Source organism: Amphiprion ocellaris, chromosome 24 (genome assembly GCF_022539595.1).
Source record: "Amphiprion ocellaris isolate individual 3 ecotype Okinawa chromosome 24, ASM2253959v1, whole genome shotgun sequence".
NCBI classification, from domain to species: Eukaryota; Metazoa; Chordata; class Actinopteri; family Pomacentridae; genus Amphiprion; species Amphiprion ocellaris.
This window is the reverse complement of record NC_072789.1, coordinates 3,352,646-3,368,781: the sequence shown is the minus strand read 5'-3', so window position 1 is coordinate 3,368,781 and position 16,136 is coordinate 3,352,646. Positions and strand designations below refer to the sequence as shown.

At 38.2% G+C, this 16,136-nt stretch overlaps 1 protein-coding gene across 2 annotated transcripts in view; it reads right to left on the bottom strand.

The window, feature by feature from the left end:
- LOC111582257 (fibroblast growth factor 14-like) overlaps positions 1 to 16,136 on the bottom strand; it is an 80,672-nt gene that overhangs the window by 25,612 nt on the left and 38,924 nt on the right. For both annotated transcript variants that reach the window (XM_055008158.1, XM_055008159.1), the window contains exons 2-3: positions 9,937 to 10,047; positions 3,850 to 3,953 (exon numbers count right to left, since the gene is read on the bottom strand). In XM_055008158.1, coding sequence (XP_054864133.1) covers positions 3,850 to 3,953; positions 9,937 to 10,047 — 215 coding nt within the window. The remainder of the gene's footprint in view (positions 1 to 3,849; positions 3,954 to 9,936; positions 10,048 to 16,136) is intronic.

Here is a 16,136-nt window from a genome sequence, read left to right as displayed (position 1 = left end):
TGAAAATCCTGGTAAAATGTAGCTTAAAATAAGTTTCCCCAGCTAATTTTAAGATCTCAATATTCTAAATATCATATCTTATTTTTAGAAATCTTACCAAGTCATTTTTCACTTGTTCTATTGGCAGATTTTTTCACTTATTTCAAGGTAAAAGTTCCTTGAAAGAAGTTTTTTTTTCTTGTTTTGAGAGGAGCATTTTTTCCAGTGTAGAAAATGTTTTGGACAAGGGGGTTAAAAGACACCCAAATTGTAGTTACAGGAAGGCCTGGATGATTAAAAAATGCTGATATATAACAGCAACAGATGCTTCATCAATAGTAATAAGAAAATAGATCAATATAACGTTTGATAGTTTCATTGAAATGCATTAGATACAAACCGCAATGAAAGTACAACACAGAAAAGTCCAGTTGCGTTAACAAACCCCAAGTTTGCCTTTTTATGTTAATGTGCATTTTTGTTTTTATAAATGTAAAATATGCTATGTTTTTCATTGTTGTGTTAACATTAAAATGACTTCCTTGATAAATAGGCTAACGTGGTTAAATTTACCTTGATTTTGTCCTTGGTTACATTAAAAATAGGTCATTAAAACAGATCAGTACGGTACTTACTAAAAAGGGCTGAAATGAATCATTTTATAAAAAATAACCATGATTTTATTTATTCTGTTGCTGCTTCTATTTATTAATTGTAGCACTGCTCTTAGCTAGTCTTTTTTGTGTTTTTTTTCCTTCTTTTAAATCCTCTATTAACTTAAATAAGCCAAGGCTGCGAGTCTGATTCGTCTCCTTCAACATATTTCGCTGGAGAGGTTGAACGAAAACCCAAATCTCATCAAACAAACAAGTTGCTCAGCCAACGTGAACCTTATGAAAACACAGAAACTTCACGGCAGACTCTGATAGCACCCTCGTAATGTTTAATGAGCACCTCTGCAGGCTGGTGACGTCGACCTCACCGCCACTACAACCTGCCAGGACCTCTGCAGCAGCCAATTAAACATCAATAAATATAAATCAGACCTGCTGTATGTAATTTATAGATTGGCTATCATGTAGCCGCCTGCACATCGGTGGCAGAGCTGTGAGATGATCAGACATCCTCACTTTGGCTGTGTGCAGCTTTAGAGGGGATTTCTGCAGAGTGTGGTTGTGTGTGTAGGGGGGGACTCCCCCTCTTCAATTATTTACAGGAAGCCCTCATGCATCTGTGACTTTCAGCGACAGGCTGAGAAAGCCCAGCAGAGCAGCACACATCTCCCTTCGTTCTCTTGCAGATTACTTCTTCTCTTCCTCTCATCCCTTTGTCTACAATCTTTTTTCCCCTCCTTCCTCTCCATCGTTGTCTTTTCTGTCTGCAACTTTCTCCCCTCTCCATCCTTTCTCCTTCTGCCTATGACTTTCATTTTTTTCCTCCTTCGTGTCCATCTTTAATCTTCTCTCTGTGATCTTTTTCTCATATTTTGTCCACAACTTAGCTCTTGTTTTCTGCTCGTCTTTTTGCTCCTCCATCCTCTCCTTCTTTTCCTCTCCTTGTCCTTGTCCTACTTCCACCTCACCTTCTTTTCTTCTGCCTCATACCCGAGTCTATTCTCTCCTCCTTTCATTTTTCGTCACGTCCTGGCCTCCCCTTTATTCCCCTCACCTCACCCTTTCATTTCCCTCCTTTCATCTCCTCTCCCATTCATTTCTTATTCCCCCGTCCCCTCTCTCCGTCGCCTCCTTTCCCCTCCTCGCCCAAAAAAAGAAACAGAGGGGAGGAAGGAGGGATGATGTCAGAAGAAGGGACGTCAGTGGACGAGTGTGAACTCTCCCTCTGAAGAGTCAGCATGGAAATAATTCATATTCTGCGACTCCTCTACCTCACCTCCCCTCCATCCCTGTCTGCTCCAGCTGCTCTTCACCTCCTCCTCGTCTCCTCCATCCTGTCATGTCGTCCATATTCTTACCAGGTTTCCCTCTTAGGTCAGCAACTTGACAAGGTTTTCGCTAATTTAGCTCCACTTTTAATTTGCACTTTCCATTTTACTTTTTCCTTCTTCTTTTCTTATGTTCAGGAAGGAGATGCTTCTGGAAGAGACTATTATTGTGCAAGAAAAAAGAATTCACTCTTACTTACTGAATTAATACTTGTCCATAATCAGACTAAGACATTTCACTGGCATCTATTCAAAGCAATTTATCTCTCTATCCCCATCTCCCTCTAATCTTATGAAACTGTCTCCAATCTTCTGCCCCCAAAAACCTAAAAAACAGGTCTTTCATATTATCATCTGACATGAAAAAAGGCTTTTAGTGATATTATGCGCTGCTTGCTCTGACTCGGTATTCTCGCCTCAATCAAGAACTCTGACAAGGCTTCCAATTTATTTTTGAATCGATTTTAAGAATTTATCAGTTGCAGCTCTGTGCCGCATATTTTTCTGCATGAAGGAAACGGTAAATTCTCTGTAACTATGCAGCCCGTGTTACTGAGCAGTACATTTTTCTTCTTTCTCCTCAGTGTGCCGTCCTTCAGAAAGAGCCTGAAGAGTCTCTCCAGACGGACGCAGGTCCCTGGACTCGGTCCAACAGATCTGAGCACCTGCTAACTGGGTGGAATATCGCAGGTGAGATCTATTTAAAATATGTCATATTAGCCAGCCAGTGATGCATTTGTCTTGGCTCGCGTCCTGCTGTCAGTGTGTTGTGAGCTGCAAATGTTCATTTAGGAATTAGTCAAGCAGCCCATTAGTCAAACACAGAAAACTAATATGAGCAAAAATGACAAAAATTCACCCCTCTAGCAGCTTCTCAAATGGTGCTCCTTATTTGGTTTCTTATTTTGATTTTGGACTGTAAAGCAAGCTCTGAAAACTCACAGTTATGTCACATTTTCTCTGAAAATAACGGGCCGATGAATAAATAACGAAGCAGTCAGACCTCCTTTGCACACCTTAACCCTCATGTCGTCCTGCGGGTCAAAATTGACCCGTTTTAAAGTTTAAAAATGTGGGGAAAAAAAATATTTTCACAGTGAAACTTCTGATGTCCACATTTTCAACATTTTTGGGAAATCTTTGAACATTTTTTGGTAGAAAAAAGAAAAAAATCAACCAAAATACAGCGAATTTTGCTGGATTTTGATAGATTTTTTGTGAATGTTCTTAAGAAAATATTAGAAGATTTACTGATATGTATTTAATCACTTTAGATATTTTTAGGATTTTTTTTGGAAGATTTTTACTTTTCTTGCCAAATTTGGGGGATTTTTAAAAAAAAAATAAAACTAAGTGAAACTTTTAAGGAATTATTGGAATTTTCTTCCTGAAAGTTTTGCAAATTTTCAGAAATTTGGGGAATTTATTTATTTTTTTTTTACTGTTTTTTTGGATTTTTTCAGACAAGGCAATGATATTTTTTGGTGCCTGTAAATGAGGACAACACGAGGGTTAAAAACTGTCCCTTCTCAAAACTATTTTTGAAATCAAAGATAGTTTCCAATCAAAATGTAATGTAACCAGTTAAATCACAGCTAAAGTTAATAACTTCCTTTTGTTGAAGAAGCAAGGACGTACAACTTGCCAAAACAAAACGATATTTCCATTTGTCTTTAGTTAAAATCCCAGAATGAAATGCCGTGGATCAAAACCAAACACGCAGGAACCTCCAAAGCCCGAGAAAAGATCACTCTCAAACAGCTCTTTGTGCTGTGACACAAAACTGTCAAAAATCTGAAACAAAGCTCGTCTTGTGGACGCTGTCCTTCAGCAGATTTCTGAGCCTTGTGTGACTTTTAGTTAGTGTGTATACTGCATGCGTGTGTGTGTGTGTGTGTGTGTGTGTGTGTGTGTGTGTGTGTGCTCACCGAGGAGTAGAGGTGACCCTCTCCGTTCATGGCGATGTAGAGACCAGTCTTGACTGATTGGATGGCCACGACTCTCAGACCCACAGGAATTAAGTTAAACAGAGCTGAGGACGAAAAGAAACACACTCAGTTCATGCGTCTCTCTTCTCTTCTTGAAACAAAGAACTCTGAAAATGTCAGGTTGAAGAATGTTCAAGAAACAGCTCGGCCTCGTTGGGCTGCTTAAAACTCGCTGCTGTAAAGAGGACACACACATATCCAGAAATCTGAGAGAAAAATTAAACCAATTTATAATGGAGAAATTACTTCCACTCTCTTTTTGCAGTCTAATTTATCTCTATAGCTCTATATTACACTTAAACTTATGAGCCTGGGGTGATTTTCAGGGAAATTTCACTACCTTTTCTCTTAAGTTCTCCGATTACACTATTCAGAACTTTCAATATTTCACATGATAATACTGAAAAGTTGTGTATTTTAGTCTTTATGTGAAGGGTAATAATATTTAATGCCACGAAATCGTTATATTTTTACATGTATCTCCCTATAAAATGCCGGCAGTGGAGGCATCTCTTCATAATTTTGCGTCTGTAGTCTGGAAACAAACAAACATGTATGCTCAGTGCCTAATGGAAATAAATGTCATTGTGTTATCCACTGAAGCGTGTTGTACAGTAACCTACTTGCACATGTGCTAAGCCCGGTAAATGAGATGGACGACGAGCTGTGTGCAGATTGTGACTATGATTACGCTTGCACAGACAAGCAACTGGCATCACTGCAAAGGTCAAGTTGTGCAGTTTCATTTCATATGCATTGCACTTGACTGCAAAGAATACTTTGTGAGATGCTCAAGCGAGGAGAAGCGATGTGAATTAGGACGTGGGGTCGGTGTGTCGGGCCCTAAGGGTTAAGATATAGCATGTAATAATAAGTCAAGTAGTAATATTGGACCATTGTTGACAAATCCACGCGTAAATCAGTCATGAGGAGACCATCGACCTAATCAGAATGTATGAGGTTCAAGTATGTAAACATAGTTAACATAAGTGTAATTTACCACAAGTTTGTGTCCGTTTTGCTGCACTGTAAAATAGTAACACTGACGTAGCATTTCACGCTCAGTTTGTCGGGGGTAGATCTCACTGCTCCTAAACTCTCATTAATAACGAATCAATGTGATTGATGAAATAATGTTTATTAGGGTCAATATATAAGTGCAGGACTTTGTGTAACATAGTTGACGTTTTTGCTGTTTTTTGTCAGATTGGATCTTTTTTCGTCATTCTGGATCATTTTTGTGTCTTTGGGATAATTTTTGACTCATTTAGGACAAATTTCATGTCATTCTGGACTAATTTTCTGAAACTATGGATCAGTTTCAAGTCATTCTGGACGGGTCAATGTATAATTGCGGGACTTTTTGTAACATAGTTGACATTTTAGTGATATCCAGTCTTTTTTTTTATTAATAAGTGATTGTTTCCATAATAAATAATTATGGAATTTGTAAAGACATGATCATAATGAACATAAAAACATTCCTTCTTTTATTTTTAATAAAAATGTATGCAAGATATATCCCATGGACTTCAAAAATCCCTCAATTCTATATTAACCCATTAAGAGAGGGTTCTGTTTGCTTGTAGAGCTTTTGCCAAACACAGGAGATGGTACTGATTATGCAGACATCTTCAGGTATAATTTAAGATATTTTTTATGTTGTAGTTGTTTCTGTCAACAAATAGTAGGCAGAATTTGCCCCAGATTTTTATATATTTCACCTGCTTCACTAAAAAATACTTCAGTAAAATTGAAATAATTTGGACGTGTTGTATTTTCAGCCTAAAAGAGAGGTTCAGGATATTCCAAACCAAGGTCGTTTAGTCCGTGACATTTTAATATCAGCCTGCTGTCTGTGTCTTTTTTTAATTTTTCAAAGGCACAGTCCAGCCCTCAGCTCCATCGGGTCAGTGTTATTTGAAGAACAGCAGTCAGTGACGGTAAAGAACCAGACAGCTGATCACACCCTCATAGCCTCGGGCTGGTATTTTAAAAGACAATGCCAGTGTCACTGGTGTTTCGGTTCACTTCCTGCAATCTCTGACTATCTGGTTTCATTTTAAATTTGTTCCGAGTTAGGAGACATCAGCTTTAGTAAGAGAATACACTTTCTTTTTTAAATACTTATAAATATCTGGTTAATAAAATTCAGCTTGCGCATCCTTAAGAGATTATTGACAAAGAATTCATGTAAGTAGTTTGCAGAAGGCAGTGAAGTATGTTATTTATTTTGGTTTTAATTATCACAGTGCTCTCCAAATTTCATTCTAATCTCTCTGTTTTTCTTTATTTTCATATAAAAACATAAAAGCTGCAGTAAATGCAGCAGCATCATAATCTAATAAGTGAAAGTTGATGCTTCAAACACATCTACACATGGAAAAGTATGTTGAAAAGTCAGAATTAACTTTAAACTGATATAAAAACAGAGTAAATGTGAGGATAATCACACACTGGAATCCTCACTTCAGCTGGCCAATTAAAAGAAGAAAATCCCTCATTTTTAAAAACTAAGCAGTTTGGGAAGCTGCTCAAAAGGAGCTTTGAAAACCATGAAAAGACAATTACAAAGCTGTAAAAAATCACCATCAGTAACTTTCTGTTCTGACATGTTTCTGTACATAGAAGCTCTCTAGTGTGAAAACATGATAATTATTAGTTTGTCCGTTATTGGCCAGCATTAGGCTCTTCTGTCTCTCACTGAGGTCAAATGAAACCAGCCTCCTTTTACCTGCTTGGTTCTAATTATGACTCAGCTGCTGATCAGTCTGGTGAAAGCAGTCGAGTTGTTGTGACAGAACCAAAGTGTAAAGTTTAAATTTTGAGATAAATTCTTGTAAATGTACAGATTTCTCAAAGAGGACTGAGGGTAGCTGGACTAGCTCTGGTTAACCTCAACATTTCAGTTCACCCAAATCACAAAAACATCAGTTTTTTCTCAGCCGTCGTCCACTCCAACAGTTCTGTCAGAGTCACCGAGTAAAACAGCATCTTCAAAGAGAACCATTATGCAATACTGGATTTTCTGTATCATTCTTTTCACTGTAACATCATTCTTTCTCCTCCTTTTAAATCTCTCTCATTGATTAAAAAAAAAGAAGCATTTTTCAATTCCCGCTTTTCCATTATATTCTGTGGGTCTTGATTTACATTAATCGTCTCATTTTATGGATGATTTCATCAATTATTGATGGTGTAGTTGTCTCGGGTGTTTGCGACTCGTTTTTTGATTAGTTGCCACAGCCCACGGCGCTAGCTTAGCTTAAAGACGCCGTCGTTTTATGTCGCGTCTTTGAGGCCGGGCTTGGAAACGTGCACCTCTGAGACTTCTGGCTCCACAGCAGTGTGTCTTTTTCTGCCACAATGTCCCAGATTCTGTGGAAAATCCACAAATTTAACTGTCAACAAATTTCACTGAAGTGTTTTTTTTTTCAGTTTATTACCTCAAAACCGTTACACAACCAGTGCAACATGCTTTTCTCTTCATTCATTTTCTGCACAGGACAGAAATTTAAATGTAAGTTTTACATTTTACACGGGAGGAAATATGTGTAGCTATTATTGCATAATTGATATAAAAACAAAAACACAACAATGACCCATAATGAAGGTGGCATGTGCTATTTTCTTTGTAATCAAGGCCTGATTACATTTTTAATCAAGGTTGCATTGAAGCTGTGGTTAAAGTTATACAACCAACATTTACAGTTTTCATATTTAAGGAGGAGAAATGCGTCAAATGTGCTTTGAGTACACCTGTGTGCAATCATCCTTGATAAATATCACAATTCATAAACCAGCTCATGCACAGCCTTCATTAACATGAAGATTTGCACCCAGCTGATGAGAGGTGGCGACTGCCATCCCTTTGAATGCTGCAGGAAATGTCACTGATGTCTCCTCTGCTGAATTAACCAGACAAACAAATGGGAAAAAAATGGAGCCTGGCAACAAGTGTGAGCTGCAGGAAATTGTGTCTGTGATTTACAGACCGCACTGTGGCAGGAATTTAAAAAAAAAAAAAAAAGTGAATGAATACATTTGCCAAAAATTGATGTGCAGATATTTTCCAAAAGGCAAACCATAGTAAACAAGTAGGACGTCGCTGCAACAGGCGGACAGCGGAGATCAGACAGCTCCGTCAATGTGGAACGGACACATGCTGTAGTGATTACTGATTAGCATTTGATTTTCTCTGAGCCTAGTACATCAGAATATCACAAAAGCGACATTAATCAATAAGCCATCCATCTGCAGCTCCTCCCTGAAGGCCGCGCTGGGTGCAGAGGTCTAAAAGCACTAAAAAAACAAAAATCCTATGAGCTGACACTTTCTGTCGAACAGTTGGCCCGCTCTCTGAGAATGTGAAGTGTCCCAAATGGAGTCATTAAAACACACGATTAATGTCTCGTTGCTTCCTTTGGGACTGCATTCACATAGATGTGACTGAATGTGAAACTCAGGCTTTAGGTTTGTGCTTCATTTCAACTCCTTTACATCAAAGTCGTGTCACCTTTGAACTGATTCTACATCAACCAGGATTCACTCCGTCACCTGGTTGCATTCTTTACCACCGGTCTCTTCCTTTCTCAATGAGGAGAAGAAATGTGTCTCTTGACCTTCATCACATCAAATAAGGATCGAACGGCTGACTCACTGCTGCTTTCTTTTTCTTTTTACTCTCGCTGCGCCTTACTTTCATACACTGTCAGCAACATACAACTCTGAAGATGTTATTGATACATAGTTGTAGTTTGTCTAGAAGACCTGAAAATCAACAATTTTCCAAATTTGCAAGCCAAAGGAAAGTCTGTCTGGATAAGAAAAGCACTTTAAAAAATGACCTGTGTTCTGCATGCGTACGTTATGATACCGAATCATGTGACCTCAATATGTAGCAGGCAGCGGGAATTGATGGGACTCAGAAACACCCTCACAATTTAATCAATTGTTTCTTGTATCTTTTCTGATGGATAAGTCCCAATAAGTCCACAACAGTGGATTTGTAGGAGGATCACAATCATGTGATCATCAGCAGGCATAGTGTTCACTTGTTGTCATAGTTACAGTGACGCCGTGATGCTACCTGGCAATGATACAGAAATCTTTAACAAATATGTGGATCCAGACTATAAGCCACATCACTGCCAAAATCTAATCAGGTGGTCCTTGTGTCATTTCTTCCCAGAAAATTTCATCCAAATCCGCTGGTCCGTTTTTGAATAATGTTGCTAACCGACAGACAGACGGACAAATGTACACCAATCGTCACATAACTCTGCCACATTGTTAAAAATGTAACTGACGCCGAGAATACTTCTCTTTGTGTAAGGTCTGCACACTTTTAGACTGCAAATAAGTAGTATACAGGAAGTCCTCGGTTTATGACGTCCTCGACTTACGGCATTTTGTCGTTACATCAGAACTGATCATTGACCGGTCCTCAGTTTAACGTAACAGCGTTTCGTCATTATGTCAAAACTGGTTCAATGGAAGTAGTTGGCAAGCAGAGTGGATGAATAAGTCGTCACGCGGTGCTATAAGACGGCTTTGTTTACGTTTGCCGCCACATTGGATTATGCTACATTCGCTAACTTCAGACTTACAGTTCACATTTTCGCCAGTATTTTCCTACTGAGTTGTGTTTCAGTGTGAGCTAATGATTGTTTGTCGCTACTGTAGCTATACAAATAAGTAAACTGATCAATATTGTGATGCACGTAACGGCTTTGTTTACATTTTCACAGGAAACATTTCACACTGACACTTTCCAATCCTATTTCTGTATCTTTCGACATACCACAGAGCACGATTAGATGATAAATACTTAATTGTACCACACAGTGCATCTGTGTGGAAACATCTGCATTCTTTATTTCTCTGCTCATTTAGTCATTTATGTTGAACTAAGTATTTCTCTACATTTAATGTCAAATGCATACATTTCCCCAAAATATTGGAAGCACAGCTGGTTGTGTAAAGTGTCTACCGGTGTGTCTGTGGATGTGTGGTGAGAATACTAACAGGAGTTGGTGCTGTCGTCTTTGGTCCCGTCCAGACTTCCATCCTGGCCCATTTGGAGATAGAAGCCCTGTCTGCAGAACAACCTGGTCACTATGCCCTTCAGCTGTGGTTCTACACGCCACAAACACACAAAACACAGGGAGAGAAATGAAAGAATTCATCTTTAAATCAAGACATGATGCACATTTTTACAGCATATCCGCATTTATAAATGAGCAACTCAAAGAAAAATTAGACAAAATTTTAAATGAATTCCATCAGTTTCAATAGAATCCGTGACTTATGAAAAAATTCATCCTCCAAACTCATTTTCTTGGAAGGTACATTTGTGATACAACACCATTTTAAAGCAGGACAATGTGACCACATGTAACCTCCTGCATCCTGAGGGATTTCCTGCAGAGAGACTATTCAAGCACATCCAATCCATTACAGGATTCTTGGACTAATCCGTCCTTCGTGGTCATTGTTCCACTTGAATAACATTGATAAATTATTTTTGAACCTTTGATGGTGAAGCGCAGCCTTATAATGGCTTCGTATCTGCGCTGTTCTCTTCATGACTGACCAACACGTTGTTCTGCTAATCAAAACTTTCACAAATATCTCCTGATGGGAGGCTTTCTACCCGTATTTTAAAGCTCAGATATGAGAAAATGCTTGTTATAGTAAGAACTTTGTTTAACCCTCGTGTTGTCCTAACATCCCGAATGCTCCCCTGAAATAAAGGTTCTTCATGTAAAATAGATTTTTGGTTGAATTTTCAACCAAAAATCTATTTTACACAAGGGTTAAATCATGACAGATAGAATCTAGTAAACACCAACCCGCGTGCTCTCGGCTATTTCATGTTACTGCAGTTAAACAGGAGTAGATTTGCCTTCTCACATCTCGCAATCAAACACGAAATGACCGAAATAAAATGACTCAAACTCCAGCTGCTCGAAATGAAAGGGAGAACAAATGACGAAGGCGATGGAAAAGTAACTGAGGGACAAAAAGACCGACTGAGTCACTAGACGGAGATGGAAAGAGACAAAGTTAGTGATATCAGTGCTTCTTCGGCAGGTACAGACAGGCTTTTTTTCCATTCTATCCTCATGACTCCCTGTAGGTAACACGCGAAACCGATTATTTAACACACGTCACATGCAACCACACCCATTCTCCCGCTGTAAAACACCGCATCAGCTGTAAAGCAGGCGGGAATCCCCTTTGAAAATGTATGTGAGAAACAGAGTGAATCGGTGAATGTATACCCTAATGCACGGAGGCAGAAACAGCAGAGACTGACCCAGTTTATCACGAGTGTGTGTGTGTGTGTGTGTGTGTGTGTGTGTGTGTGTGTGTGTGTGTGTGTGTGTGTGTGTGTGTGTGTGTGTGTGTGTGTGTGTGTGTGTGTGGGGGGGGGGGGGGGGGGGGGGGGGGGCAGGGGTGTTTTCCATCTTTGTGAAGGATCCATCTTGTGCAGCAGGGAGAAGGAGGGAAGAGGAGCTTGTAACCAGCACTTGAACCACAGGAAAAAAAAATAAAAAATCCCTCCACGTAGCGCGTCGTGTGGTGAATTCTCAGTTTGGCATCGATCTATCTATGAGCACGCATACGGAACGTTTCAGCCTGTAAATATGCATTACTGACTGAAAATAACGCCCAACATCTGAACTCGGAACGCTCTGCCTTCTGCAGACACAAATCAGTCACATTTCAAGCCCCTCTTTGTGTGACTCATGGTCTCAGAAAGCTGCAAGAAATCTAATTTATTGTCTCTTTCTCTGGAGTGCGTCATCAGTAAAATTACATTAATAAAGCAGAGTGTAAAATGTGTTTTTGTGTTAGAGTTGGACCCGGAGGCAGAGACGAGGGCGGCTTTGCATTCATACATGTCTCTGGGTCGCCTTACGACTCTGTCTGATGTGGATGTGTTTGCAGCAGGTGCATTTCGGCAGCTGCATGTAATAACAGAATACTTTTCCCAGCTGCTCTTGTGGCTCAGCCGATGGGAATTTTCAAGGCCACGCAGTTTATTTTGAAAAGAGAGGCTTTAGTAACAAAATGAGATCTCAAAGTGCGTCTTGATGTCTTAACTCTAGTGTGTAGGCCTCTCTGAAAACTACATAAAATGGTGACAATCAGCCTGATTTTCACTATGATGACGTGTCGTTGTCTTCACATTTACAGGAGTAAACCTATTTCTACTTATTATTAAAGTTTTTGGAGAATTTTGTGTGAATCGGTAACAGTAAAACTAACACAACCAGCTAAACATGTTTTAAATGATATTCGTTTTACATTTGGACTAATTTTAAATCAAACCTCTAACCTTTCACAGTGGATTGTTTTATTCATTATGAAGCAATATTTATTTTTACATACTGCATTTTCTCATGTATCCCTGTAAAACCCACTGTTGCAGAAATACAACATCAGTTTATTATTATTTTTTAAAGTTTTTGCTCATTTTTTTGGTTCATTTTTTTCCTCTTTGTAAATATAGAAAAAATTAGCAAAAAATATTTGACCCTCGTGTCGTCTGGTGGATCAAAACTGACCTGTTTGAAAATGAGGGAAAAAATGTTTTCACAGTGAAACTTCTGATGTCCACATTGTCAACATTTTTGGGAAATTTTTGAACATTTTTTGTTGGAAAAAAAGAAATTTTAAAAATGTTTCTTAAGAACTTTCAAAAAAAAAAATCAACCAAAATCCAGTGAATTTCACTGGATTTTGGTTGATTTTTTTTGTGAATTTTCCTAAATAAAATATTACAAGTTTTACTGATATATATGGAATCACTTCAGATATTTTTAGGATTTTTTGGAAGATTTTTACTCATTTTACAAGAATTTTCTTGCCAAATTTAGTTTTTTTTTAAATAAAACTTTTATATATATATATATATATATATATATATATATATATATAAAAGTTTAGCCATTTTTTTGCTATTTTTTTGTATATTTGGGTTTATATATCTAGAATTTTTGCTAATTTTTTTGCAGTTTTTTTAATATATATTTGGGTCTTACAGGCTTAAAATATGAACAAATTAAAATATTTTGTCTGAACCTACACAATTAAACAACAAACCAAACAACACACTGTCCAAATGAGTCTATAACAGGTCATACTGTAGTTTGTTAGGACAAACTACAATAAAAGAAATACACATTGATGTTACTGATAGACTGATTTCATTAAATGCCTTTTGGAAATAACTGGCATCGGCAGAATGTAGAAGGAAAACTGAGATAAATCCGTTAACAGCAGGTCTTACAGCAAAAAGTGACACAATATGCTTATCATGATGTAAAAGAGCCGTACGCTGACGTGTCCTGGAGCAGGAGATGCTGCTGTTTAGTACAGTAAACCATGTTTTTTCCTTTTATTGGCCAGTTTTTATGTAATTACCTGTGGACATTTATTTAGCTAATACAGTTTGAATTGAAAATAAGGGCACTGCAGATCTACTGAAGGAGAAACAATGCAGCATTCGTTTTTCATTTAACTTCGGTATTTTTGTGCCTGATTTGTTAGTTTATTTCCTGCCTCAAGAGCTCAAACTAATTGCAGCCAGTAAATAATAACTAGTTGTGTTAATTGCAGTTTCAGTTACTTAATCATAACAGACATTTTTTGCACATATTTCTGTCAGTAAGGTAACAGACTCCATGTCTCTACTGTAGGGGGAAGGATCCTGCTTACTGTCAATAACCAGCATGTTGTGGACATCATTTTTTGCCATCAGATATTGAAAAAACATCAGTCAACCACTAATTGATGTATTTCAAACCTGCTGAAACCCACTATGTTATCTTACATGATGTTATTTATCATTCTAGTGCTGTTACAGACTCAAATTGTGTTGTGGTTCAGTGTTTGCGTAACTCCCCACCTGTAATGGATGTAAAATCAATAATTCTCCACAGGGGACTGTCCTGCTTCATGCGCTCATCATCTATTTATGTGTCTATTCATCCATCTAACGGCCACCTGCTCGTCCCTTTTAGTCGTACCGACGTTCCCACAGTCATCAAGGTGACGTTCCCACTCTTCCCAGTATCTCCGCATCCTGTCTGTTACTAGGGAAATTCCCATCCTTGCGTTGCCATGGAAACAGTCTCGTGATTCCAGACTGTTCCAGTAAAAGGGTATTCCCCCGTCCGCACGCACACACACACACACACACACACACACACACACACACACACACACACACACACACACACACACACACACACACGGAGCTTTATTTTCAGCATAATGTGATCTGATTCAATCAGTCAGCCAATCAGGCCGTCATGCTGATTTGACATGTGGTATTGTCTGTTAATTCGCCCCTGTCTGAGTCGACATGCAGCGTTAAACGCCGTATAAAATACCAGCATGGGTGTCTCATGCAAGCAAGGCACCCAAGACCTTCTGCATTTCTTTTTTTCTTCCCTCTCTACACACATTCATCATCCCAGCGAACACAAAAGCAGCCGAGTGAAGAATTCACATGCAGCCGCTGAATGCACCCATTTCATCCTCATGCTTTTGTCCTTCTGTCTCGTTTTTGTCGTTTTGTGTCTCCTTTTTGTCTCGCTCGTGTTATTTGTCTCGTTTTTGTCATTTTGTGTTTTGCTTTATTTGTCGTTGTGCTTTTTTTTGTCTCGCTTGTGTTGTTTGTCTACTTTTTTGTCATTTGGTTACTTCTTTGTCAAATTTTTTGTCTCTTTTTTGTTTTGTTTCATGTCGTTTGTCTAATTTTTTGTCATTTTGTTTCTCGCTTTGGTCGTTTTATGTTTCATTTTTGTGATATTTTGTCTTGTTTTTGTTGTTTTTTGTCTTTTTGTCAGATTTTTGTCTTTCGTCTCATGTTTTTGTCATTTTGTTTCTTTTTTTTAGTTTTGTGTTTCCTTTTTGTCTCGCTGGTGTTGTTTGTCTACTTTTTTGTCACTGTTTCTTTTTTGGTAATTTTTTGTCTCGTTTGTGTCCATTTTTAATCGTTTTGTTACTTTTTTATCTAATTTTTTGTCTCTTTTTTTTGTTTCATGTTGTTTGTCTCATTTTTTTGCCATTTTGTTTCTCACTTTTGTCGTTTTGTCTCGTTTTTGTCATATTTTGTCTTGATTTTGTTGTTTTTTGTTTTTTTAATTGTCTGACTTTTGTCATTTGTCTCGTGTTTTTGTCATTTTGTTTCTGGTTTTTGTCATTTTGTGTTTCCTTTTTGTCTCGCTTGTGTTCTGTCTCATTTTTGACATTTTGTGTTTTGCTTTATTTGTCGTTTTGTTTTTTTGTCTCTCTTATGTTGTCTACTTTTTTGTCTAATATTTTGTCTCTTGTTTCATGTCGTTTGTCTCATTTTTTTGTCATTTTGTTTCTCGTTTTTGTCGTTTTGTGTCTCGTTTTTGTCATATTTTGTCTTGATTTTGTTGTTTTTTGTGTTTTTTATTGTCTGACTTTTGTCATGTCTCATTTTTTGTCATTTTGTTTCTCGCTTTTGTCATTTTGTGTCTTGTTTTTGTCATATTTTGTCTTGATTTTGTTGTTTTTTGTGTTTATTCACTGACTTGTCGTTTGTCTCGTGTTTTTGCCATTTTGTTTCTGGTTTTTCTGTCTCTCTACACACATTCATCATCCCAGCGAACACAAAAGCAGCCGAATGAGGAATTGACATGCAGCCGCTGAATGCACCCATTTCATCCTCATTTACATCAGCTGATTAGAGAAGGACACATTTATCTACGGTGATGAATAATACAAGTCCGTATCTTGAATTTGTCCTAATGAGAGGTCCTGATCAAATTTTCTGCACCACATATGGTCTTGATGTTTTTTCAGAGGCTTTTCCAGCCTTGACAAAAATACTATTCTGATGTAATGTATTGATCATCCGTACGGGCTTCTTATGATGCGTCGATCGGCAGGCATGCTGCAGACGCACATCACAGATACAACATATAGACAAACCCAGGCTGGTGTTAACCACAGAGCTGCCCTCGCTGGGTGACATTAATCACCGGCAGTGGCCTTAACGTGAAGTGATATTGGCAATTTGGCATCTGCTCCGTGGAAAACCATTTGACTGGAGCGATTCCTCTCTCTGCCTGGGGTCAGGTTCATCCTGCAGCTGTCTTTTATTTAGCCTCTATCTCATGTTCCTCCGGGAGGATCTGCAGGTGATCAGAGGTCATCTGGGAGAAACAGTCCCGGGTAAA